Source organism: Nerophis lumbriciformis, linkage group LG05, assembly GCF_033978685.3.
Source record: "Nerophis lumbriciformis linkage group LG05, RoL_Nlum_v2.1, whole genome shotgun sequence".
In the NCBI taxonomy this organism is placed as follows: domain Eukaryota; kingdom Metazoa; phylum Chordata; class Actinopteri; order Syngnathiformes; family Syngnathidae; genus Nerophis; species Nerophis lumbriciformis.
The window spans coordinates 17366968-17393958 of NC_084552.2; the positions used below are offsets into that span (position 1 = coordinate 17366968).

At 43.8% G+C, this 26991-nt stretch overlaps 1 protein-coding gene across 1 annotated transcript in view; it reads right to left on the bottom strand.

The window, feature by feature from the left end:
* Nucleotides 1-26991, bottom strand: part of LOC133606830 (carboxypeptidase Z-like) — a 79637-nt gene that overhangs the window by 8950 nt on the left and 43696 nt on the right. Inside the window, exons 5-10 of the mRNA XM_061961192.2 lie at nt 24707-24942; nt 11818-11979; nt 11521-11679; nt 10720-10855; nt 3676-3815; nt 3498-3597 (exon numbers count right to left, since the gene is read on the bottom strand). Coding sequence (XP_061817176.2) covers nt 3498-3597; nt 3676-3815; nt 10720-10855; nt 11521-11679; nt 11818-11979; nt 24707-24942 — 933 coding nt within the window. The remainder of the gene's footprint in view (nt 1-3497; nt 3598-3675; nt 3816-10719; nt 10856-11520; nt 11680-11817; nt 11980-24706; nt 24943-26991) is intronic.

Here is a 26991-nt window from a genome sequence, read left to right on the forward strand (position 1 = left end):
AATATGAATGTTATATGTGTATAATAATGTTATACGTGTATATGTATATATATGCATATGTATAGATATGTGCATGTGTGTGGATATATACATATATATATAGATACATATCTTCTATTTTTATCTTTTTTAAATCTTTTTTTACTATTTATATTACCAAATTATTGTGTATGCACCTTGGGGGATCTACTCCAATTTTGTTGTTCTTTGAACCTGTTTACTGTAATAATGACAATTAAAAAAAACAACTAACTTTCTAACTCTATGAAGTTTGTGGTTATATAACGCAATATGAAGTTATTTAAGACAATATGAAGTTTTGGGTTATATAAGGCAATATGAAGTTATTTAAGGCAATATGAAGTTTGGGGTTATATAAGGCAATATGAAGTTTGGAGTTATTTAAGGCAGTATGAAATTTTGGGTTATACAAGGCAATGTGAAGTTTGGGGTTATATAAGGCAATATTAAGTTTGGGGTTATTTAAGACAGTATGAAGTTATTTAAGACAATGTGAAGTTATTTAAGGCAATATGAAGTTATTTAAGACAATATGAAATCATTTAAGGCAATATGAAGTTATTTAAGGCAATATGAAGTTATTTAAGGCAATATGAAGTTTGGGGTTATTTAAGGCAATATGAAGTTATTTAAGGCAATATGAAGTTTGGGGTTATTTAAGGCAATATGAAGTTATTTAAAGCAATATAAAGTTATTTAAGACAATATGAAGTTATTTAAGGCAATATGAAGTTTGGGGTTGGTGCCTGTCGTGGCGGTAATCGTAGAAACTGCTGGTGGACACCAGCGGTGAGGGATGCCGTCAAGCTGAAGAAAGAGTCCTATCGGGTCCTTTTGGCTCATGGGACTCCAAAGGCAGCGGACAGGTACCGACAGGCCAAGCGGTGTGCGGCTTCAGCGGTCGCAGAGGCAAAAACTCGGACATGGGAGGCGTTTGTGGAAGCCATAGAAAACTACTTCCGGACAGTTTCGAAGCGATTCTGGACCACCATCCGCCGCCTCAGGAAGGGGAAGCAGTGCACTGTCAACACCGTATATGGTGAGGATGGTGTTCTGCTGACTTTGACTGCGGATGTTGTAGATCGGTGGATGGAATACTTCGAAGACCTCCTCAATCCCACCAACAAGTCTTCCTATGGGGAAGCAGCGCCTGGAGAATCTGTGGTGGGCTCTCCTATTTCTGTGGCTGATTCAGGAGGAACAGTGTGGTTTTCGTCCTGGTCGTGGAAACGTGGACCAGCTCTACACTTTCGGTAGGTTCCTTCAGGGTGCATGGGAGTTTGCCCAACAAGTCTACATGTGCTTTGCGGACTTGGAGAAGGCATTCAACCGTCTCCCCCGGGAAGTCCCATGGGGAGTGCTCAGAGAGTATGGGGTGTCGGACTGTCTGATTGTGGCGGTCCGCTCCCTGTTTGATCAGTGCCAGAGCTTGGTCCGCATTGCCGGCAGTAAGTCGGACAGGTTTCCAGTGAGGTTTGGACTCCGCCAAGGCTGCCCTTTGTCATCGATTCTGTTCATAACTTTTATGGACATAATTTGTTTGGTGGCTGCAGGATTAGGTCTCTGCTTTTTGCAGATGATGTGGTCCTGATGGCTTCATCTGGCCAGGATCTTCAGCTCTCACTGGATAGGTTCGCAGCCAAGTGTGAAGCAACTGGAATGAGAATCAGCACCTCCAAGTCCGAGTCCATGGTTCTCGCCTGAAAAAGGGTGGAGTGCCATCTCCAGGTTGCGGAACAGATCTTTCCCCAAGTGGAGGAGTTCAAGTATCTCAGAGTCTGGTTCACGAGTGAGGGAAGAGTGGATCGTGAGATTGACAGGCGGATCGGTGCGGCGTCTTCAATAATGCAGACACTATTGATCTGTTGTGGCGAAGAAGGAGCTGAGCTGGAAGGCAACGCTCTCAATTTACCGGTCGATCTACGTTCCCATCCTCACCTATGGTCATGAGCTTTGGATTATGACCGAAAGGACAAGATCACGGGTAAAAGCGGCCGAAATGAGTCTCCTCCACCGGGTGGCGGGGCTCTCCTTTAGAGATAGAGTGAGAAGCTCTGTCAACCGGGAGAAGCTCAAAGTAAAGCCGCTGCTCCTCCACATCGAGAGGAGCCATATGAGGTGGTTCGGGCATCTGGTCAGGATGCCACCCGAACGCCTCCCGAGGGAGGTGTTTAGGGCAAGTCCGGCCAGTAGGGGGCCACGAGGAAGACCCAGGACACGTTGGGAAGACTATGTCTCCCGGCTGGCGTGGGAACGCCTCGGGATGCCCCGGGAGGAGCTGGACGAAGTGTCTGGGGAGAGGGAAGTCTGGACTTCTCCGCTTAGGCTGCTGCCCCCGCAACCCGAACTCGGATAAGTGGAAAAAAATGGATGGATGGATGAACTTATTTAAAGCAATATAAAGTTTGGGGTTATTTAAGACAATATAAAGTTTAGGGTTATTTAAGGAAATATAAAGTTTGGGTTATTTAAGGCAATATGAAGGTTTTTAAGGCATTATAAAGTTATTTTAGGCGTTACGAAGTTTGGACCCTCGCTCAGAACATTTTCAGAATCATTTTCTTGCTTGCTATCACTGGTGAACACAACTTTCCAACCATGGGAACAAAGAAAGTGAATGTGAAGGAGAGTTCTCAGAAGAAGAAGCGGATGTCAATCATTGAATTCAAGAAAGAAATCATTGACAAAGGTGTGCATGTTGCCAACTTGGCAGAGCAGTTTGGAGCAAGAGTCGTCGATAAAGACCACAAAGCACGCAGCGGTTTTAGACGGCAAAGATTTATCCATGAGAATATGGAGAAACTGCTGATGATGTGTTTGCCAGTAGAGGATTTAAATGTTCTATTTTTTTATTTTTTTATTTTTCCCATTTGTCCTGTTTAGTTACTTAGGCAAATCATATTGTTGATGTAGATGCCCATATTTGCTGTATAGAGTTACATTATTATTATATGAGGTCATAAATCCACTGCAGTGTTTGTAGCACCTTCTACTGTATTATTTTTGAAACAATATTTGTTTGTTTTTGTCATTAAAACAACATGTTGACATGTGGTGGTGTTTTGGGGGTAATTCAATTTTCATTAATTTCAGACACAATTATTTGTATACTGACAATTTGACAACCATAATTGTATGACTTTTTTTTACATTTTAATAAGATTATTGTAAGGTGACAATTCCATTTGACCTTTTCTCGATTATGCATAGGTTAATTTCAACAAATCCAATTTGACTTGGACTATCAGCCCTAAGAACATTGGATAAAGATCCTTGGTTGACGGCAACCCCAAAAATTTTATTAGCCATGTAGCTTAGCATTAAGCTATGACGTCATGTTGTGGAAAACTGACAACAAAAACGTTTCTACAGTTATCTTGCGATTTTGACTCCAAACCTGGCACACTAAATGCAGTCTTTTGATGCCACTAGACTGTGCCTTGAAATAGCGAGACGATGAACATGTCAAACCGTACTTGCAGCGATGTTGTGACGTATCCCTCGCACTGCGATCTTGGCGCCTTTGATGCCGTTTCCCTCCACGTCTTTCACGATGCCTTTGATCCCTCGATGGGCCTAAACAAGTGACGCCCAGCAGAACAGATTACAAGTTGGTACAAAAAAACGACATTTAGAGACGTTGTCTTCACCAACCGCTTCTATGAAGGACAGCATGGCTTCCTGGTTCTCGTGCCAGCTGATGAACAGGTCGTCCTCCGGGGGAAATTTATCGCAGCCCAACTCCATCGTCACCTCGAAGCAGTTGGTGTGGAGATAGTTAAAGTCTTGCATGCCTGATTTAAAAGAAAAAAAATTGAAGATGATCACAACTATTGTAATTTGAACCTCTCGATGCCTTAAAAAATAAATAAATATATATATATATATATATATATATATATATATATATATATATATATATATATATATATATATATATATATATATATATACAGTATATATATGTATATATGTATATATATATATATATAAATATATATATATGTTTTTATATGAATTAATTCCAGCAACATAATGATTAATTTGGTAAATCTTTTTTTTAACCAAAAATAATTCATTCTTATATTACAAATGTATCGTAAGAAAATGTATCATTTTTTAAATACAATAAGTATTTTTCATAGTTAAAAAAAAAAAAAAATATATATATATATATACAATATTGCCAAAAGTCTTTGGCCACCCATCCAAATGATGACAAACAGGTGTCCTAATCAATTTGGTGTATAAAATCAAGCATTTAGGCATGGAGACTGTTTCTACAAACATTTGTGAAAGAATGGGCCGCTCTCAGTGATTTCCAGCGTGGAACTGTCATAGGATGCCATCAGTGCAACAAATCCAAAGTCAACTTTATTATAGGAAAAGTGAAGAGTTTGGGAACAACAGCAAGTCGGCCACCAAGTGTAGGCCACGTAAACTGACAGAGAGAGGTCAGCGGATGCTGAAGCGCATAGTGCAAAGAAGTCGCCGACTTTCTGCACAGTCAGTTGCTACAGAGCTCCAAACTTCCTGTGACCTTCCAACTAGCCCACGTACAGTACGCAGAGAGCTTCATGGAATGGGTTTCCATGGCCGATCAGCTGTATCTAAGCCATACATCACCAAGTCCAATGCAAAGCGTGGGATGCAGTGGTGTAAAGCATGTCGCCACTGGACTCTAGAGCAGTGGAGACGCGTTCTCTGGAGTGATGAATCACGCTTTTCCATCTGGCAATCTGATGGACCAGTCTGGGTTTGGAGGTTGCCAGGAGAACGCTACATTTCAGACTGCATTGTGCCAAGTGTGAAATTTGGTGAAGGAGGAATTATGGTGTGGGGTTGTTTTTCAGGAGTTGGGCTTGGCCCCTTAGTTCTATTGAAAGGAACTTTGAAGGTTCCAGGATACCAAAACCTTTTGGACAGGTGGCCAAATACTTTTGGCAATATAGTGTGTATATATATATATATATATATATATATATATATATATATATATAATAACATTGAAACATATTTAAGTTTTGTTAATAAAAACTTAAATATATTATGATTTTAACAAAAAAAAAATGTTTGTGTAACTTTGTGACTTGGTCCACTTTTTAATACAACTTTGTGTGGTATTTCATTTGGAACATAGGTGTAGGAAATGCTATTTAAGTTAATTTACATTTTATGGAAGGTGCTTTATGTTTATTCAGCCAAAATGGGACTATTTATTTAAATAATACGAAAATGTATATATTGCATGCTTAGAGTAATTAAAAGGTACACTTTATTTGTAATCATTACATTTGTGTGAATAATTCGATAATGTACTATTTTATACTGCTTTTATTCAGTAAAGAATATGTAACTGTTTAATTGCATTTATGGCGGAAGGATCTGTGTGGTAATTAGGTTTGTGCACAGCAGTGACGTGCAGTCACTAGAGGCAGGTGAGGCGGGGCCTCACCTGCCATCATGGAAAGAAAAAAAATGTAAAAAGAAAAAAAAAAAATTTAATTGTTATATGTATCCAGTGATTATACTATAAAGTTATTTTCCATTTAACTTCACCAGTTTTAGATTATTTTTATTCAAAATCGCTGAATTTTCACATTTGCCGTTCAAATACTGAGAAGAGACGGTGAGGTGAACAGCAGCCAGTTGAGGCACGTCACTCAGTGCCGCAACATGGATTGCGCAATGACTCGGCTAACTGCTGGCCTGCTGTGCAGTGAGACTGTATTGCTATATGAACTATATTATACATTTCCATAGTTTAGTTAGCTGAGGTATATAATGTACAGTGTATTTTGTCAACAACTGTATGTGTGTAAAGTATTTCTTGTGCTGAGCGATCATAAAACGGCTGCAAAAGACGCACTGTGTGAGGCTCGCCTCCTGCACCCCCGCCGTAGAATTGTTATATCAACTAAAGCCCACACTTAAACTTTCCACGTGCAAGATTGAATCTATTTAAAAAAATTATTTCATAAGAAGCCAAAAAGTGCAAAAACAATAATGTTGGTGTTGGAGGAGTTGTGAATGACTGCAGGGACACAACATTAGATACACCTGCAGAGTGCAGGTGTACCTAATTCACAACTTCTCCAACACGAACATTATTGTTTTTGCACTTTTTGGCTTCTTATTAAATAACTTTTGTAACCTATTTTCATGGGCTTTCCTCTTTGTGATGTTAAGTTCCTGTTATGCGCTGTTATACAGTATATGCCTTGAGCTCTTATTTTGAAGGCGCTAAGAGCGGAAGTGATGTCACGTTGCGGAGGTTTTTGAAAGAAGGTAAATAAAGTGGTCCTCGTGTAAACTGGAGCCTCCGTGTTTGTTATTTTGTAGTTTCATACAGTATAGGCGACATTTATAAACCCTCGGTTACACTTTTTTAAATAGATTCAATCTTGCACGTGGAAAGTTTAAGTGAGGGCTTTAGTTGCGGCGCATGGACTTAATTTCTAAGTAAAGGTAAGACCATAATAACGTTTTTTTTTATTAAATGTGCTTTTTTGTGTGCTACAGTTTGTATGTGTAAAGTTAAAGTTAAGTTAAAGTACCAATGATTGTCACACACACACTAGGTGTAATGAAATTTGTCCTCTGCATTTGACCCATCCCCTTGATCACCCCCTGGGAGGTGAGGGGAGCAGTGGGCAGCAGCGGCGCCGCGCCTGGGAATCATTTTTGGTGATTTAACCCCCAATTCCAACCCTTGATGCTGAGTGCCAAGCAGGGAAGAATGCTGGTATGAGCTTTTAAACATAACCCGTTAACTGCTGCCAATCAAATGGTGAATAAGATACTCTTTAGGGTTCATATGTTTGTAAATCTGACTGTGATGAAGTCAGTGCCTCACCAGCCATCAACCTCACCGCACGTCACTGGTACACAGTGTATTATGGGTTATGACAATCAGGTATGGTGGAATCAAGCCACACCGTTTTTTTTAACCTTACTCTTACTCTTTCTTACTGTAACAGACTCGCTTTATTTTGCTATACATTTTTTCCCACATCGTTAGTGTTTGACGTTTTTGGAATGATTAAGTTCACAAGTCAACGATACACAAAACGAAGAGGAGCGTCTGGAGTTTTTTTTGTTTTTGTTTACACTTTTAGTATTACAAACATAACTTTACACTGTTTAACATAACACTATTGAAACGACGTGGTCGCATAGTGATGCGGGTGTGGTTCTCCCAAGGATGCAGACGGCTTCGGACACAGCTTGCAGGTAGGAAAAATTATTTATTTTAAATATAAATAATATGATGAATAAACAAAAGGGCTAGCGTGGGAGCTAGCAAACCAAAAGAGCCTAGCATGAGAACTAGTAGCTAAGAAACAGTAAATAATCGTCGTCATCAGTTGTGTGAGAACAAACTACGAAGCCAGACAGAGTGAGGCCAGAGCAAAGACTAAATAGCCCTCTGATTAGTGCCCGGGCAACAGGTGCGCGTCCCGAACACTAACCAGAGGCAGGTGCGTACAATCTGCCGTCATGGCAACAGAAACAAACTAAACTCATGGTGCTGAAAACACGTGACACAAACATAAACAAATTATGATCCGGGCAGCAGATCGTAACAGTACCCCCCCCTTAAAGGACAGATTCCAGATGTCCCTTGACACTAAATAAAACTAGAACCCAAAAAACAAGAAATAGTTTGAGAGTCAAGGGAGGGTGGAGGGAGGATTTGGTGGTGGGTCGCCAGGCCACGTGTTCCCGAATCCACCGGGGAAGAGTCAGGTGGCGGCGGCGAGTGGAACGCCGCTGCCGCAGGCGAGGTGGGCGACCACGGAAAGGCCACATTCGTGGCTGCCGAGAAGGTGGGCGTGAGTGGCGCCAGAAGTTCAGCAGCCGGAGAGTTCTACGATTACGTCTCGGGTGTCGCTGCTGTTTGCGCCACTGGCGTCCATAAACAAACCTCCGAGAGCGCCGCTTGCGCAGCCAGACCACTCGAGGTCGCTGAGACGAAGACGAGGAGAGAGCAGACGTTGCCGTGGAAACAGGAGGAGCCGACGTCGCCGTGGAAGCAGGAGGAGCCGACGTCGCCGTGGAGGCAGGAGGAGCCGACGTCGCCGTGGAGGCAGGAGGAGCCGACGTCGCCGTGGAGGCAGGAGGAGCCGACGTCGCCGTGGAGGCAGGAGGAGCCGACGTCGCCGTGGAGGCAGGAGGAGCCGACCTCGCCGTGGAGGCAGGAGGAGACGTCGTCGCCGTGGAGGCAGGTGCAGGTTCTGGTACCAGCCGTGGAGCAGGTGCAGGTTCTGGTACCAGCCGTGGAGCCGGCGCTGGTGTGGGTACCAGCCGTGGAGCCGGCGCTGGTGTGGGTACCAGCCGTGGAGCCGGCGCTGGTGTGGGTACCAGCCGTGGAGCTGGCGCTGGTGTGGGTACCAGCCGTGGAGCCGGCGCTGGTGTGGGAACCAGCCTTGGAGCCGGGACAGGGGTTGGTCTTGGAGTCGGTGCTGGTGTGAGAACCAGCCTTGGAGCCGGCGCTGGTGTGAGAACCAGCCTTGGAGCCGGCGCTGGTGTGAGAACCAGCCTTGGAGCCGGCGCTGGTGTGAGAACCAGCCTTGGAGCCGGCGCTGGTGTGAGAACCAGCCTTGGAGCCGGCGCTGGTGTGAGAACCAGCCTTGGAGCCGGCGCTGGTGTGGGAACCAGCCTTGGAGCCGGCGCTGGTGTGGGAACCAGCCTTGGAGCCGGCGCTGGTGTGGGAACCAGACGAGGAACTTGGCATGGTGGAGCTTGGCGTGGTGGAGGTACTGGAGACGAAGCTTGGTGTGTCAGCCGAGGTGCAGGAACAGGTGCTAGCCGAGGTGCAGCTGGAGGTGGCCTAGCTGGCGGTTGTGGCTTAGCAGGACAAAGGACTGGTGGCGGTGGCCGTGCAGGAGGTTGCGGTTTAGCACGCCGAAAGACTGGTGGCGGTGGCCTTGCAGGAGGTTGCGGTTTAGCACGCCGAAAGACTGGTGGCGGTGGCCGTGCAGGGGGTTGCGGCTTAGCACGCCGAAAAACTGGTGGCGGTGGCCGTGCAGGAGGTTGCGGCTTAGCACGCCGAAAAACTGGTGGCGGTGGCCGTGCAGGAGGTTGCGGCTTAGCACGCCGAAGTTGTGCCACCGCACTAGCACAGTTTCCAGTACTAGCCCCCCCCTCAAGACGCGGATACCAGACGCGCTCTTTGCGGTTTGGAACCGTCTTCAAGGGTGGGTGGGGGGAGGTATGGAGGGGGGTATACTCTTCTTTAAATTGTCCAAATTGACTATTATTACTCCTCACTTGAGATTGGGTGGGAGCACAGGGGGAAAAAATATGTGCAGTGGGCGGAGCAATAGTCACTGGGGGCGGAAACAAAGTCACTGGAGGTGGAGTTTGAAAATCAGAATGTGACTGACTAGATTTACACTTAGCAAAAATGTCCTGATAATGTTTTATCTTAGAATGAAAATCATTTGGTATTGGCTGACAGAAAGAATTAGAAGAGGGGAAAAAAAAATCTTGTTCAATGATGTCATCGGGAGTGGGCGGAGTTACCTCTTCGGGAGGCGCCAATGAAATGACGTCATTGTTGATGCTGTCCATGTGACTGACAGCCCAATCGGAGAAATGTTTGGCAAAGTGGTCGATTGGGTTGCCAAACATCTGAGGAGGGGAAGTTTGAGCTGCATGTAGCTTGCTTCGGTCCGGGGGAGGAGTTTGCAGGAGCGGCGCGTCTTGGCGGCGAGGGAAAGACCTTCTGGCCGGCTTCCGTCTTCGCTGACGCGTCCCGTACTGCGGGGGTGTGGCGATGTCCTCGGGCCAAACGGAGTGGATTGGGACCAGCTTTCCGTTGGGACCCCATATCAGGTCCTGGCGCTCCGAGGGGGAATAGCGAAGAGTTTCCGCCTCCATCGCTCGCAACACCTCCCACGTACCTTCGTCGAACTCCTCGATGGCCGGTGCGGGAGAATTGTCTTCTGCTGGCTTCGTACTGAAACGACGTGGTCGCATAGTGATGCGGGTGTGGTTCTCCCAAGGATGCAGACGGCTTCGGACACAGCTTGCAGGTAGGAAAAATGATTTATTTTAAATATAAATAATATGATGAATAAACAAAAGGGCTAGCGTGGGAGCTAGCAAACCAAAAGAGCCTAGCATGAGAACTAGTAGCTAAGAAACAGTAAATAATCGTCGTCATCAGTTGTGTGAGAACAAACTACGAAGCCAGACAGAGTGAGGCCAGAGCAAAGACTAAATAGCCCTCTGATTAGTGCCCGGGCAACATGTGCGCGTCCCGAACACTAACCAGAGGCAGGTGCGTACAATCTGCCGTCATGGCAACAGAAACAAACTAAACTCAAGGTGCTGAAAACACGTGACACAAACATAAACAAATTATGATCCGGGCAGCGGATCGTAACAACTATCAGTGTTTGAAAATAAAAATGACTTTTTTGTTTTACAATTTTGTACCATAATATCACGACTTTCGCAAAAAGTGCCGCAGCACTTTTGACTTTATTCTTGCTACATTTCCTTTTAAAATAGACATGTTTTTGTATTTTTGTGTCCCAATATTTCTTCTCTTTTTTCAGCATTTACTAAAAACACGGCAATATTTGCACAACTTTTCCTTGAACAAAAAAAGTTGCCGCTTTTGACTTATTGTTTTTCCCAAAACAAAAACTCCCCAGGCACCAACTTGGGAAGGATGTCATGCCTCACCTCCTGCATTGCTTGACCACTGTGCTCCGTTCACGGTCCCCCTCTGGCTGTGGGTGTGAGCGGACCCACAGGGAGTGTTTCCGGTGTACATGCTTTCATGGGTGCTTGCGTAGGTTTTGGCCAGGAACTTGAACACCTTGACAATTTTAAAAAATTAATTAAACTTTTTTTTTTTTTTTAACTTTTACAAACAATTAAAATGTAAAAATACAGGAACCCCAAGTTTTACCGAGTTCATTCTTGTAACTGTACTTTACAACTTTTTTGGTCATTTCAACTGTATTCTCCCCACGTTCAGACTTTTATTTTGGATTCAATTTTTATTGTATTCTTATACATCTTTTTCTGATAAAATTTCAATCAAAAACCCTGACGAAAATCAATACAGTAATTTTTGTGACGTTCCCACTTTTTCTTATAGCATTATAAATTCTCGTTTTTGAAACATTCCAACTTTACATCTTTTACTTTTAAAACATATTCTATCAATTAGTAACTTGAAGAGTTTTTATGACATTCTAATTATTATTAATTGCAGTAAAATTTTAAAACCAAGCCAAACCATTCATGCATTCATAGAGTTATGGCTTTTTTCTTTTTAGACTAACTTGTCTAATTTTCCTAATATTATTCAATTTCAGCAACATTAGTTTGTACTATTATTTTGATGTATTTTTTCCGCAAAATTTCCAACATAATCGCGTAACTTTCAGATGTTTTTCCTCAATATTAAAGCATTTTACACGTAATATCGCAATGTTTTCTTGAAAAAATACAACTTCTGACATGATTGACTCTTACCTTGTCGTCTGGCGTAGGAGACAAGAGATTAACATCCAGCGGGTGTTTGGAGCGATCGTAAGGATACGATACCACCAGATCTCCTCCGTGGAAGTTAGCGGACAACACGAATGGGATAGATCGGATCCATTTCATCACGGCGTATGTCTCAGGTGCTACCTTTTTCATCATTGTGTCCAAAAAAGTAGAGAATGAAACAATGCATAGAAGCATCAAGTCAATGCAGTTAATATGTTAATGAGGCCATATATGGACACTTCCTGTCGCTTGCAAGCCATTTATGGACATTTCCTGTACCTTGCCGAACCAGTAATGGTCAGGGATGGGTACGTGGTCTGTGCGGTAAGCCTTTTGCCGACGTCGGCTGTAAACGATGGACGTCAAATCAGGGAAGTTTCGGTTCAGATCGATGTTCTGGGCGTTGTTTCGGCCAACGTTGGAAGAAATATATCTTTGACTCTGACAAATGTACACATAAGCAATCAATGGTGAAACATTTGAAATGAATGACAGCTCAACCAGCCAATGACAGTACAGTGATTGCAGTGATGTGCGGTGAGGTTCATGGCTGGTGAGGCACTTACTTCATCACAGTCAGATTTACAAACATACGAACCCTAAAGAGTATCTTATTCACCATTTGATTGGCAGCAGTTAACGGGTTATGTTTAAAAGCTCATACCAGCATTCTTCCCTGCTTGGCACTCAGTATCAAGGGTTGGAATTGGGGGTTAAATCACCAAAAATGATTCACGGGCACGGCGCCGCTGCTGCCCACTGCTCCCCTCACCTCCCAGGGGGTGATCAAGGGGATGGGTCAAATGCAGAGGACAAATTTCACCACACCTAGTGTGTGTGAGACAATCATTGGTACTTTAACTTAACTTTAACTTTACACATACAAACTAGCACACAAAAAAACACATTTAATAAAAAAAAAACGTTATTATGGTCTTACCTTTACTTATAAATGAAGTCCATGCGCCGCTCCTTCTGAACAAAAGCATTGATAACTTGTTTATAGAAGTCTTCCTTATGTCATGTCTGTGTAATCATGTTTTGTTTTAGTCATGTTTTGTTTAGTTATTGGACTCTTTAGTTTCTGGCTTTTCACTCCCTTGTCATGTTTCCATGGTTACCCATTAGTTTCACCTGTTCCACGTTTGGACTCATTGTGCACTCTTGTTTTGTCACCATAGCAACCATTAGTTTTCACCTGTCACGTCACGCACCTGTTTCACATTTTGAGTCACGCACCTGTTTTCGCTAATCATGTCTGTAGTATTACATTGTTTTCAGTTTGTCTTTCTGGCGACATCCTACCCCTGTCACACTCTGTTTACCTCTGCGCACTTCATGCCATGTCCAACTAAGTTTTTTCGATTCATGCCACAGTTAGCGACTTTTGTTGATGTCCTTAGTTTTTTGCCCACGTGCAAGTATTTGTTTCATTTGTCAAGTTTGTACTTCCGCCTTGTGCGCGCCTTTAGTTTGTTCCTTTTGTTATAGTAAAAATAAACATGTACTCCCGTCTCGCCCAAGCCAACTTTCCGTTGCCTTCCGGAAAAACAAAACCCAAGGACCAAGTCATGACACCTTATCTTTCTTCAGTTTTAAAAGTCTCTCGTCTCGATGGAGATCTTCCTTTAATTATTACCTCCTGCTTCGATTGAAAGTCCAGTTTAGAAAACTGTTTTATTTTAGATATGTAATCCTCCATGTTAAAAGTCCAGGCGAGAGGAAAAAATAAACGATCGCTAACTGTTGCTGCTTGTTGTCACTTATTCTGCAGCCGAGTAGTCGCAAAAATGATCCCTGGGATCACTAGCGCTCTCTACCACCATGAGGCGGGATTACTGCGAGCCTCAGCCAGTGCGTCTTCGCAGCCGTTTTATGATTGCTCAGCACAAGAAATACGTTACACACATACAGTTGTGGACAAAATACACTGTACATTATATACCTCAGCTAACTAAACTATGGAAATGTATAATATAATTAATATAGCAACACGGTCTCACTGCACAGCAGGCCAGCAGTTAGCCGAGTCATTGCGCAATCCATGGTGAGGCTCAACTGGCTGCTGACTCACCGCAAGTCTCTTCTCAGTATTTGAACGGCAAATGTGAAAATTCTGCGATTTTGAATAAAAATAATCTAAAACTGGTGAAGTTAAATGGAAAATAGCTTTATAGTATAATCACTGGATACATACTGTATAACAATTTAATAAAATGTTTTTCTTTTTACATTTTTTTTCTTTCCATGATGGCACGTGAGGCCCCGCCTCACCTGCCTCCCCTGACTGCACATCAATGAGTGATTGACAAATACAATTAGGATTGTTCCCGAAAAATCCTGATTTTATTCTCATTTTACTCTTGTAAAAATTCACATTTCCTTTTTTATGATAGACTTTTTCCTCGTAACTTTAGCACTTTTTTGGTAAGACTTTATTTTGGCAACACTAATTACTTTTTTTCACCTGTTTTTGTTAAATGTCACGACTTTTATGAAACTTTACGTTTGCCGTTTCCTTGAGGTCGTTTTCTTTTTATTAATATTACAAAATTTTCTCGACAATTTTCTCAACCTTTTACATAATTTTGCCTTTTTTTTACGTCCTACAACTTTTTATATCAAAATGAGTAATAATTAATTATGTTTGTATGTCGATTTCAGAAGATACATAAAGACACTTTACAAAAACACATTATATAGGAAAACCACTTTATAGAAACACTTACTTGACCGAGAAATTCAGAATACTGAATTGAGAAATGAGTAATCCAGTATCAAATATGAGGGATTTTGGACTTCTACTGTAGTTCATCAGTTTGGGGAAACAATTGTTTATTCAGGTGTTTATGTCTGTGAGGGGGCAGCACGGTAGAGCAGGGGTTAGTGCATGCGCCTCACAATACGAAGGTCTTGAGCTCAATCCAGGGCTCGGGATCTTTCTGTGTGGAGTTTGCATGTTCTCCCCGTGACTGCGTCGGTTCCCTCCGGGTACTCGGCTTCCTCCCACCTCCAAAGACATGCACCTGGGGATAGGTTGATTGGGAACACTAAATTGGCCCTAGTGTGTGGATGTGAGTGTGAATGTTGTCTGTCTATCTGTGTTGGCCCTGCGATGAGGTGGCGACTTGTCCAGGGTGTTCCCCGCCTTCCGCCCGAATGCAGCTGAGATAGGCTCCAGCAACCCTCGCGACCCCGAAAGGGACAAGCGGTAGAAAATGGATGGATGTCTGTGAGGCAGTTAGCGAGGGTGGTGTGGTAGTGTGTACGGGATCAAGGAGGGGTCAAATACACAACCTTTGGGGGCACATTGCAAACAGTGGTTAATGGATGAGGTGCAGTTATTCATTGGATTATGCATCGTTGTCTGTCGGCCGTGTTTGATTTCAGACCAGTGGAGAATGGAGTGATTTATGCTATCAAAAGCTGTAGTGAGATTCAGTCCTAAAATGATAATTTAGTGTGTGTGCATGTGTGTGTGTCTGTTTCTGAGGTTGTTTGGTCTGTGTGGCCAACTCGGTCCCCATTTTGGAACCCTGTAGTCACGTGAGGGGCTTTTGACCATGGAACTCTTTTTCTAGCGTAGTAACCAGTGTTGGTAACGCGTTACTGTAACGCTGTTACTTTCGGCGGTAAATAGTAATCTAACGCGTTATTTTTTATATTCAGTAACTCAGTTACCATTACTACATGTTGGGTTACTGCGTTATTTTACATTATTTTTTATGTAGTATCGGCTAGAAACTGAGAAGATCTGAGTGGGTTTTATTGGAGCGCTGCGGAAGAGGCGACAAGGAAGAGGCGCGACGTGCGCTGTCTGTATGTGTGTATGTGTGTATGTGTGTATGTGTGTATGTGTGTGTGTGGGAGGGGGTGTGTTTACTAACAAGACATGGCGAAGCCCGAAGCCGAGTTTCTTAACATGGAGATATTCTCGCTACTTTTCTTTTGTCGACCACAAAGAAAATAACATTTTAGTTAAATGTAAGTTATGTCTTGGATCAAAGATCCTATCCTAGCAATTCAAATCTGCTGAAACAGCTACAAAACAACATGCTTCGAAGAAGCTAGTAAAGAGAGACACACTTCACCTCCTAAGCAACAGCGGCTGGATTTTAACGAGGCACTGCGCACTGAAGGTACACACACTCTGTCAATTCTCTTATATACTGTTGCTCTTTCATTCTAGACTTCTAGAGTGTTTGATTATCACATCACTCTAAATGTATAGACTATAAGGTTCACAAACATAAAGAGGGATGCTAGTGGGCCAGGCCAATCTTTCCTTATCTCTAAACTAAAAGTGGGGAAATGTGTAGAGGGTTCTGGGCTTCAGACATGATTTTATTTCAGAATTCCTTGAGAGAGAAAAAATGCCTGGTAAGGCATTGTGTATGTAGTGTGTGCCTTACTTGGTTTACAGCTATGTTGTTATTCTGCTGTTTGTTACTTATGTATGTTATGTTGCAGCTATTTAAAATAGTTTTGTCAATTTGTTCTGGCCTGAAACAAATTGGCCCTTTGAAACATATCTTTGTCTTTGTGTGTTGTATGTAGACCACATTGTTTAGCAGAGTTCAGTGATGCAAATGAATGGCAAGTTGATCAACAGATTGTATTATTCTCCAGTGCAATAATAGTACTGAAATGAAAGCTAAAAGGGCATTAAAGGGGGCCTTAAAAAAAAAAAAAAAAAAAAAAAAATGTATACATAAGTAACTAAATAGTTACTTTTCACAGTAACGCATTACTTTTTGGTGTAAGTAACTGAGTTAGTAACTGAGTTACTTTTGAAATAAGGTAACTAGTAACTGTAACTAGTTACTGGTTTTCAGTAACTAACCCAACACTGGTAGTAACACATTGTCTTGCTATTGCATTGGCCGTAGGCTACCTTAGATAGCTTTTGCGTCAACAGCTGAATGTAATGCTCAACAATGCGATAGGACACCAATCTGTACTGACTGAAAAACCTGAACAATCATCTTACGGTATCTATAAAGTATTCATTAATATTTTGTTTGTACACAGATAGCCGAGGACATTTTTTACCGGTTTAGTTTGGGTAAGCACTCCATTTATGTCAGCATATCTTGGCTCCAAGTTCCACACATATACCGTCAAGTCACGCCGACCTCACTCTCTCGGCTTTCGTCTGCTCCAACGTCTCACCCTCTGTGTTCACTTCTATAAGCAGCACTTCATCCTCTGTATATTCAGCTTCCAAAAGATAAGGTTGGGAATCCTCACTTGTCCAAAAATAGTCGTCTTCGGTGTCTGTTACCATGATTAAAAAACACAAGCATTTGTTTCCGAAAGTAGGAGGACACATTTGTTGCCGGAAGTCGGAAGTGCGCTGTTATGTGTAGCGGACAGCAAGGGGCTCCCTTCCTAAATAATTAGGTAAATTGCTTCCTGCCTTGTGGTGGGACTGGCCCCTTTAAATTTCCTCTGTGCCTGGCAATCAGTCTTAACTGCTGCTGACTGGTGTATTTTTAACCTCTCCCTTGATTTTAGCATTTTAATTTGTTTAATTTATCTTTCTGGTTTTGGAACTTTCTTAGAACACTGGTGGCAGCTCATTTCCGCCCTGTTTTATTGCAACGTTGAGTTAGTACAGGCCTTTTAATATTTTGTGTATATTTATTGTATTTGTGTGTGGAGGAGGGCGTGGTCGGCGCGCCTCCTGCAGGAATGGGGTGCGGCGTATGGCCCGGCCTCGAAGCCAGCGGCAGGTGAGTAGATTGCCCAGCTGGGGCTGGTTATCTAAATCACCTGTCGCCCTTATTAGCAGCAGCCGGAATGAGACACGTGGTGGGAGTTGGAGCCAGAGAGAGAGAGAGAGACACACACGTACAAGACAGAGACTGCTGGAAAGCAATTAGAAACTTTAGGAATTAATACATTTTTAACCTTTTGTGGTGACTCCTGATCTTGATAAACTTGTACAAAAAACTTAACATGTTTTAAAACTACTGTCTACGCCTATGTTTACAAAACTTATCTGCTGTCAGGATTCTCACTGACAGTTTGGTTATGTTTTGGTTTTTTCTCTGTGTTTGTTTTATTTCTTGTCAGCGCTCTTATTTTGGTTCCTTTTCCTGCATGTCTCCCTGAGCGCTTATTTTACCGCACCTGTACCTGATTGGCAGTCTGGCACACCTGGTGGCAATTGCCAATCAGGCTCCTATTTATACCTGCCTCTCCCTCCAGTCAGTGCTGGAGTATTACTAGCTGTATGCTGCGGACTGTGAGTTGTTCCTGTATGCTGAACGCTTTCGACTGTTTGCTGTCTCCATCCAGTTCTTCCTGTTTTCTGGTTCCTGTTTGCTGTCTCAAGTTTGCCTGTTTCCTGGTTTCTGGTTTGTGTTTTCCTTGCATTTTTTGGACATTAAAATCATGTTTTCCTGCACCAAGCCTGCCATCTCTGCATATTGGGGTTCGTCACCACCATTTCCTGACATCTGCATGTCATTCAGTTGTATTATCATCTTAGTTATTATTTTGGTGTTTGGTTGTATATAAGTTTAGTCCCTCATGTCACATATGGAAACGGACATAAATGCGCTTAGGAAATAAGTTCTGGCAATGATTAAAATAATCAAATATGGTAAATATTGTGCATATTACATTGTTATGAAGGTGTCTGTTACTACATTATATATATACTTGCAGTGTGCATATTGTACATATCACATATTGTTATGAAGGTGTCTGTTACTACATTATATATATATACTTGCAGTGTGTATATTGTACATATTACATATTGTTATGAAAGTGTCTGTTACTTAATTATATATATATAATTGCAGTGTGTATTTAAAATATTAAATATTGTTATGAAGGTGTCTGTTACTACATTACATATATACACTTGCAGTGTGTACATAAAACATATTACATATTGTTATGAAAGTTTCTGTTACATGATATATATACTTGCAGTGTGTATATAAAACATATTACATATTGTTATGAAGGTTTCTGTTACATTATATATATACTTGCAGTGTGTATATTGTACATATTACATATTGTTATGAATGTGTCTGTTACTACATTATATATATAGACTTGCAGTGTGTATACAAAACATTAAATATTGTTATGAAGGTGTCTGTTACTACATTATACATATATACTTGCAGTGTGTCTATAAAACATATTACATATTGTTAGGAAGGTATCTGTTACATTATATATATACTTGCAGTGTGTATATTGTACATATTACATATTGTTATGAAGGTATCTGTTACATTATATATATACTTGCAGTGTGTATATTGTACATATTACATTTTGTTATGAAGGTGTCTGTTACTACATTATGTATAATAAGTGGCTCAACTATGCCCCCTGGTAGGGTCTCCCAAGACAAACTGGTCCTAGGTGAGGTATCAGACAAAGAGCAGCTCGAAGACCTCTATGAAGAAAACAAGCAAGGAACCCAGATTTCCCTTGCCCGGACGCGGGTCACCGGGGCCCCCCTCTGGAGCCAGGCCCGGAGGTGGGGCACGATGGCGAGCGCCTGGTGGCTGGGCCTGTCCCCATGGGGCCCGGCCGGGCACAGCCCGAAGAGGCAACATGGGTCCCCCCTCCAATGGGCTCACCACCCATAGCAGGGGTCATAGAGGTCGGGTGCGATGTGAGCTGGGCGGCAGCCGAGGGCAGGGCACTTGGCGGTCCGATCCTCGGCTACAGAAGCTAGCTCTTGGGACGTGGAACGTCACCTCGCTGGGGGGGAAGGAGCCTGAGCTAGTGCGCGAGGTGGAGAAGTTCCGGCTAGATATAGTCGGACTCACTTCGACGCACAGCAAGGGCGCTGGAACCAGTTCTCTCGAGAGGGGCTGGACTCTCTTCCACTCTGGCGTTGCCGGCAGTGAGAGGCGACGGGCTGGGGTGGCAATTCTTGTTGCCCCCCGGCTCAGAGCCTGTACGTTGGAGTTCAACCCGGTGGACGAGAGGGTAGCTTCCCTCCGCCTTCGGGTGGGGGAACGGGTCCTGACTGTGGTTTGCGCTTATGCGCCAAACCGCAGCTCAGAGTACCCACCCTTTTTGGATTCACTCGAGGGAGTACTTGAGAGTGCTCCCCCGGGTGATTCCCTCGTTCTACTGGGGGACTTCAATGCTCATGTTGGCAGCGACAGTGAAACCTGGAGAGGCGTGATTGGGAAGAATGGCTGCCCGGATCTGAACCCGAGCGGTGTTATGTTATTGGACTTTTGTGCCCGTCACAACGAACACCATGTTCAAACATAAGGGTGTCCATATGTGCACTTGGCACCAGGACACCCTAGGCCGCAGTTCCATGATCGACTTTGTAGCTGTGTCATCGGATTTGCGGCCTCATGTTTTGGACACTCGGGTGAAGAGAGGGGCGGAGCTTTCTACCGATCACCACCTGGTGGTGAGTTGGCTGCGATGGTGGGGGAGGATGCCGGACAGACCTGGCAGGCCCAAACGCATTGTGAGGGTTTGCTGGGAACGTCTGGCAGAGTCTCCTGTCAGAGAGAGTTTAAATTCCCACCTCCGGAAGAACTTTGAACATGTCACGAGGGAGGTGCTGGACATTGAGTCCGAATGGACCATGTTCCGCGCCTCTATTGTCGAGGCGGCTGATTGGAGCTGTGGCCGCAAGGTAGTTGGTGCTTGTCGTGGCGGTAATCCTAGAACCCGTTGGTGGACACCGGCGGTGAGGGATGCCGTCAAGCTGAAGAAGGAGTCCTATCGGGTTCTTTTGGCTCATAGGACTCCTGAGGCAGCGGACAAGTACCGACAGGCCAAGTGGTGTGCGGCTTCAGCGGTTGCAGAGGCAAAAACTCGGACATGGGAGGAGTTCGGTGAGGCCATGGAAAACGACTTCCGGACGGCTTCGAAGCAATTCTGGACCACCAGCCGCCGCCTCAGGAAGGGGAAGCAGTGCACTATCAACACCATGTATGGCGAGGATGGTGTTCTGCTGACCTCGACTGCGGATGTTGTGGCTCGGTGGAGGGAATACTTCGAAGACCTCCTCAATCCCACCAACACGTCTTCCTATGAGGAAGCAGTGCCTGGGGAGTCTGTAGTGGGTTCTCCTATTTCTGGGGCTGAGGTTGCTGAGGTAGTTAAAAAGCTCCTCGGTGGCAGGGCCCCGGGGGTAGATGAGATCCGCCCGGAGTTCCTTAAGGCTCTGGATGCTGTGGGGGCTGTCTTGGTTGACAAGACTCTGCAGGATCGCGTGGACATCGGGGGCGGTGCCACTGGATTGGCAGACCGGGGTGGTGGTTCCTCTCTTTAAGAAGGGGAACCGGAGGGTGTGTTCTAACTATCGTGGGATCACACTCCTCAGCCTTCCCGGTAAGGTCTATTCAGGTGTACTGGAGAGGAGGCTACGACGGATAGTCGAACCTCGCATTCAGGAGGAACAGTGTGGACCAGCTCTATACTCTCAGCAGGGTCCTTGAGGGTGCATGGGGGTTTGCCCAACCAGTCTACATGTGTTTTGTGGACTTGGAGAAGGCATTCGACCGTGTCCCTCGGGAAGTCCTGTGGGGAGTGCTCAGAGAGTACGGGGTATTGGACTGTCTGATTGTGGCAGTCCGCTCCCTGTATGATCAGTGCCAGAGCCTGGTCCGCATTGCCGGTAGTAAGTCGGACACGTTTCCAGTGAGGGTTGGACTCCGCCAAGGCTGCCCTTTGTCACCGATTCTGTTCATAACTTTTATGGACAGAATTTCTAGGCGCAGTCAAGGCGTTGAGGGGATCTGGTTTGGTGGCTGCAGGATTAGGTCTCTGCTTTTTGCAGATGATGTGGTCCTGATGGCTTCATCTGGCCAGGATCTTCAGCTCTCACTGGATCGGTTCGCAGCTGAGTGTGAAGTGACTGGGATGAGAATCAGCACCTCCAAGTCCGAGTCCATGGTTCTCGCCCGGAAAAGGGTGGAGTGCCATCTCCGGGTTGGGGAGGAGATCTTGCCCCAAGTGGAGGAGTTCAAGTACCTCGGAGTCTTGTTCACGAGTGAGGGAAGAGTGGATCGTGAGATCGACAGGCGGATCGGTGCGGCGTCTTCAGTAATGCGGACGCTGTATCAATCCGTTGTGGTGAAGAAGGAGCTGAGCCGGAAGGCAAAGCTCTCAATTTACCGGTCGATCTACATTCCCATCCTCACCTATGGTCATGAGCTTTGGGTTATGACCGAAAGGACAAGATCACGGGTACAAGCGGCCGAAATGAGTTTCCTCCGCCGGGTGGCGGGGCTCTCCCTTAGAGATAGGGTGAGAAGAAGAAGTAAAGCCGCTGCTCCTCCACATCGAGAGGAGCCAGATGAGGTGGTTCGGGCATCTGGTTAGGATGCCACCCGAACGCCTCCCTAGGGAGGTGTTTAGGGCACGTCCGACCGGTAGGAGGCCGCGGGGAAAACCCAGGACACGTTGGGAAGACTATGTCTCTCGGCTGGCCTGGGAACGCCTCCGGGTCCCACAGGAAGAGCTGGACGAAGTGGCTGGGGAGAGGGAAGTCTGGGCTTCCCTGCTTAGGCTGCTGCCCCCGCGACCCGACCTCGGATAAGCGGAAGAAGATGGATGGATGGATGGAAGTGGCTCAACTTAAAGTATTTTTCGTTAAAGAGGTACTGCACTTTTTTTGGAATTTTGCCTGTTGTTCACAATCATTTTTTTAATGCATTCTAACTCGTAAATAAACATAAATGAAAGTCCGCTTACAGCGGAGCCAATGGGAGGTCCTCTGTTTCATCCATAAAACCCAATAAATAAACATCCAAAAAGCGCCATCAATATTCCATTGACATTTTGTGACTTGAATATTAAGTATTAGTGTGAATTATAAGCGCTTACGAGGAAAAACAATTTATAGCGGCGCCGGGATCACGAGCTTGTGTGCCAATGTTGACATCATCGACTGATCAGCTGCTTCCTCATTTCTTTGCTCGTCAAACTTTATTGTAGATCAGGGGTCGGCAACCCAAAATGTTGAAAGAGCCATATTGGACCAAAAATACAAAAAACAAATCTGTCTGGAGCCGCAAAAAATTAAAAGCCATATTACATACAGATAGTGTGTCATGAGATATAAATTGAATTAAGAGGACTTAAAGGAAACTAAATTACCTCAAATATACCTACAAATGAGGCATAAAGATGCAATATGTACATATAGCTAGCCTAAATAGCATGTTAGCATCGAATAGCTTGCAGTCATGCAGTGACCAAATATGCCCGATTAGCACTACACACAAGTCAATAACATCAACAAAACTCACCTTTGTGCATTCACGCACAACATTAAAAGTTTGGTGGACAAAATGAGACAGAAAAAGAAGTGGTATAAAACCTGTCCTAGAAAGTCGGAGAAAGTTATATATGTAAACAAACTACGGTGAGTTCAAGGACCGCCAAAAATAGTAGGACAAAACGGCGCTCGCCAAATACTTGAATCAGTGAAGCATGTTTAATATAAACAGTGTGCTTTATAACAATTAGGGAGGTTTGTGTCATGTTTGTCCTCCTACAGAAACCATATTAACACAAAAAAACATTTTTTTTCCCCTCATCTTTTTCCATTTTTCATACATTTTTGAAAAAGCTCCAGAGAGCCACTAGGGCAGCGCTAAAGAGCCGCATGTGGCTCTCGAGCCGCGGGTTGCCGACCCCCGTTGTAGATCATAAATCATGCCTCTCACCTGGATAGTAGAAGGACGAGAACGTATTTCGACATGTTGGTACACTTTGACAGCCAATTTAAAGGCCTACTGAAACCCACTACTACCGACCACGCAGTCTGATAGTTTATACATCAATGATGAAATCTTAACATTGCAACACATGCCAATACAGCCGGGTTAGCTTACTAAAGTGCAATTTTAAATTTCTCGCGAAATATCATGCTGAAAACGTCTCGGTATGATGACGTCAGCGCGTGACGTCACGGATTGTGGAGGACATTTTGGGACAGCATGGTGGCCAGCTATTAAGTCGTCTGTTTTCATCGCAAAATTCCACAGTATTCTGGACATCTGTGTTGGTGAATCTTTTGCAATTTGTTCAATGAACAATGGAGACAGCAAAGAAGAAAGCTGAAGCGGTGTATTGCGGCCGACTTCAGCAACACAAACACAGCCGGTGTTTCATTGTTTACATTCCCGAAAGATGACAGTCAAGCTTTACCATTGGCCTGTGGAGAACTGGGACAACAGAGACTCTTACCAGGAGGACTTTGAGTTGGATACGCAGACGCGGTACCTTGAGTACGCATGCAGCTGCGGCTTCCAAACATTTGATCGTTTGCCCGTACGTGTGTGCCGCTATGTGCATGTCACGTACGTAACTTTGGGGACTTTGGGGAAATATATGTGCTGTATGAACTTTGGGGAGGTGAACAGTACTTTGGGCTGTGGGATTGAGTGTGTTGTGCAGGTGTTTGAGTTGTATTGGCGGGTTATATGGACGGGGGGGGGTTTGTTATGCGGGATTAATTTGTGGCATATTAAATATAAGCCTGGTTGTGTTGTGGCTAATCTTGTGTTTATTTACTGTTGTAGTCATTCCCAGCTGAATATCAGGTCCCACCCGCCTCTCACAGCATCTTCCCTATCTGAATCGCTCCCACTGCCCTCTAGTCCATCACTCTCACTTTCCTCATCCACGAATCTTTCATCCTCGCTCAAATTAATGGGGAAATCGTCGCTTTCTCAGTCTGAATCGCTCTCGCTGCTGGTGGCCATGATTGTAAACAATGTGCAGATGTGAAGAGCTCCACAACCTGTGACGTCACGCTACTCGTCTGCTACTTCCGGGTACAGACAAGGCTTTTTTATCAGCGACCAAAAGTTGCGAACTTTATCGTCGATGTTCTCTACTAAATCCTTTCAGCAAAAATATGGCAATATCGCGAAATGATCAAGTATGACACATAGAATGGACCTGCTATCCCCGTTTAAATAAGAAAATCGCATTTCAGCAGGCCTTTAAACCTGGTAATGTTAGTTAGAATGCATTAAAAAAATAATAATAATCCATCGTCATGTCTCTCATGATTGTGAAAGTGCAGTTCCCCTTTAAATTACAATTTTCTACTCATAACTTTCGGCTAGAAAAGTACGATTCTCACCTCGTAGCAGTAAAACCTTTTTTTCTCAGAATATATATATTTTTTTAAACTGACCTCATCGTCGTCTTCATCGCCGCCGCTCCTGTCGTTTTGTCCGGATAAAGCAAACTCAAAGCCGTCAGGGTTGATGGAGGGCAGGATGTGGATGCGAGTGGTGTTGATGAGCGTCCGCACACGTTCGTTTCCAAGGCGATATTCCGAACAAAGGTGCTGAGCCAGGTAGATGAGCAGCTGTCGGCCCACGGCTTCATCGCCGTGAATGTTGGCCACAAACTTTATCTCTGGCTCAACTGCAGGAAATACATGTAAAGATGAAGACTTGTTAGCAGTGGGACTTGGTTTTGTTTTATTTTTTCTGGGGCTTTCCAAGTTAATACTTGAACACATGCCATGAATCGCAGAACATTATCAAGTAAAAACTCTGATTCATCACACAGTTGCTCCTTGACCTGAACGGCGGATGCTTCAATGAAAGGCGAGCAAGTTGTTGGTGATCAGGTCCTTGCAAAGACGAGTGAGGAGACTTCAATTGTGTGCTCGCTTTTTCAACAAATAAATGACGTGCATTCAAGTCCAACATTTTAAAACATTTCCTGTATGCAGTTTTGACAGTACCGTTGGTTTTTTTGGGTTTTTTAAGTTACTTTGAATTGCGCATAGAAGTAATTTATTGGGATTCATCCAAATGCAAAAGTGTGATTCATCTGATAAACATTTTTATTTTGACAGCACCACATTTTAAATTACAACTTTGAGTGATAATTCATGTCTTACCATAAAAGTATTTTATTTGCAGATTTCTTCCGGTATTATGTATTTTCTACATACATACACATACACACACACACATATATATATATATATATATATATATATATATATATATATATATATATATATATATATATATATATATATATATATATATATGTATACAGGTAAAAGCCAGTAAATTAGAATATTTTGAAAAACTTGATTTATTTCAGTAATTGCATTCAAAAGGTGTAACTTGTACATTATATTTATTCATTGCACACAGACTGATGCATTCAAATGTTTATTTCATTTAATTTTGATGATTTGAAGTGGCAACAAATGAAAATCCAAAATTCCGTGTGTCACAAAATTAGAATATTACTTAAGGCTAATACAAAAAAGGGATTTTTAGAAATGTTGGCCAACTGAAAAGTATGAAAATGAAAAATATGAGCATGTACAATACTCAATACTTGGTTGGAGCTCCTTTTGCCTCAATTACTGCGTTAATGTGGCGTGGCATGGAGTCGATGAGTTTCTGGCACTGCTCAGGTGTTATGAGAGCCCAGGTTGCTCTGATAGTGGCCTTCAACTCTTCTGCGTTTTTGGGTCTGGCATTCTGCATCTTCCTTTTCACAATACCCCACAGATTTTCTATGGGGCTAAGGTCAGGGGAGTTGGCGGGCCAATTTAGAACAGAAATACCATGGTCCGTAAACCAGGCACGGGTAGATTTTGCGCTGTGTGCAGGCGCCAAGTCCTGTTGGAACTTGAAATCTCCATCTCCATAGAGCAGGTCAGCAGCAGGAAGCATGAAGTGCTCTAAAACTTGCTGGTAGACGGCTGCGTTGACCCTGGATCTCAGGAAACAGAGTGGACCGACACCAGCAGATGACATGGCACCCCAAACCATCACCCAACCATGCAAATTTTGCATTTCCTTTGGAAATCGAGGTCCCAGAGTCTGGAGGAAGACAGGAGAGGCACAGGATCCACGTTGCCTGAAGTCTAGTGTAAAGTTTCCACCATCAGTGATGGTTTGGGGTGCCATGTCATCTGCTGGTGTCGGTCCACTCTGTTTCCTGAGATCCAGGGTCAACGCAGCCGTCTACCAGCAAGTTTTAGAGCACTTCATGCTTCCTGCTGCTGACCTGCTCTATGGAGATGGAGATTTCAAGTTCCAACAGGACTTGGCGCCTGCACACAGCGCAAAATCTACCCGTGCCTGGTTTACGGACCATGGTATTTCTGTTCTAAATTGGCCCGCCAACTCCCCTGACCTTAGCCCCATAGAAAATCTGTGGGGTATTGTGAAAAGGAAGATGCAGAATGCCAGACCCAAAAACGCAGAAGAGTTGAAGGCCACTATCAGAGCAACCTGGGCTCTCATAACACCTGAGCAGTGCCAGAAACTCATCGACTCCATGCCACGCCGCATTAACGCAGTAATTGAGGCAAAAGGAGCTCCAACCAAGTATTGAGTATTGTACATGCTCATATTTTTCATTTTCATACTTTTCAGTTGGCCAACATTTCTAAAAATCCCTTTTTTGTATTAGCCTTAAATAATATTCTAATTTTGT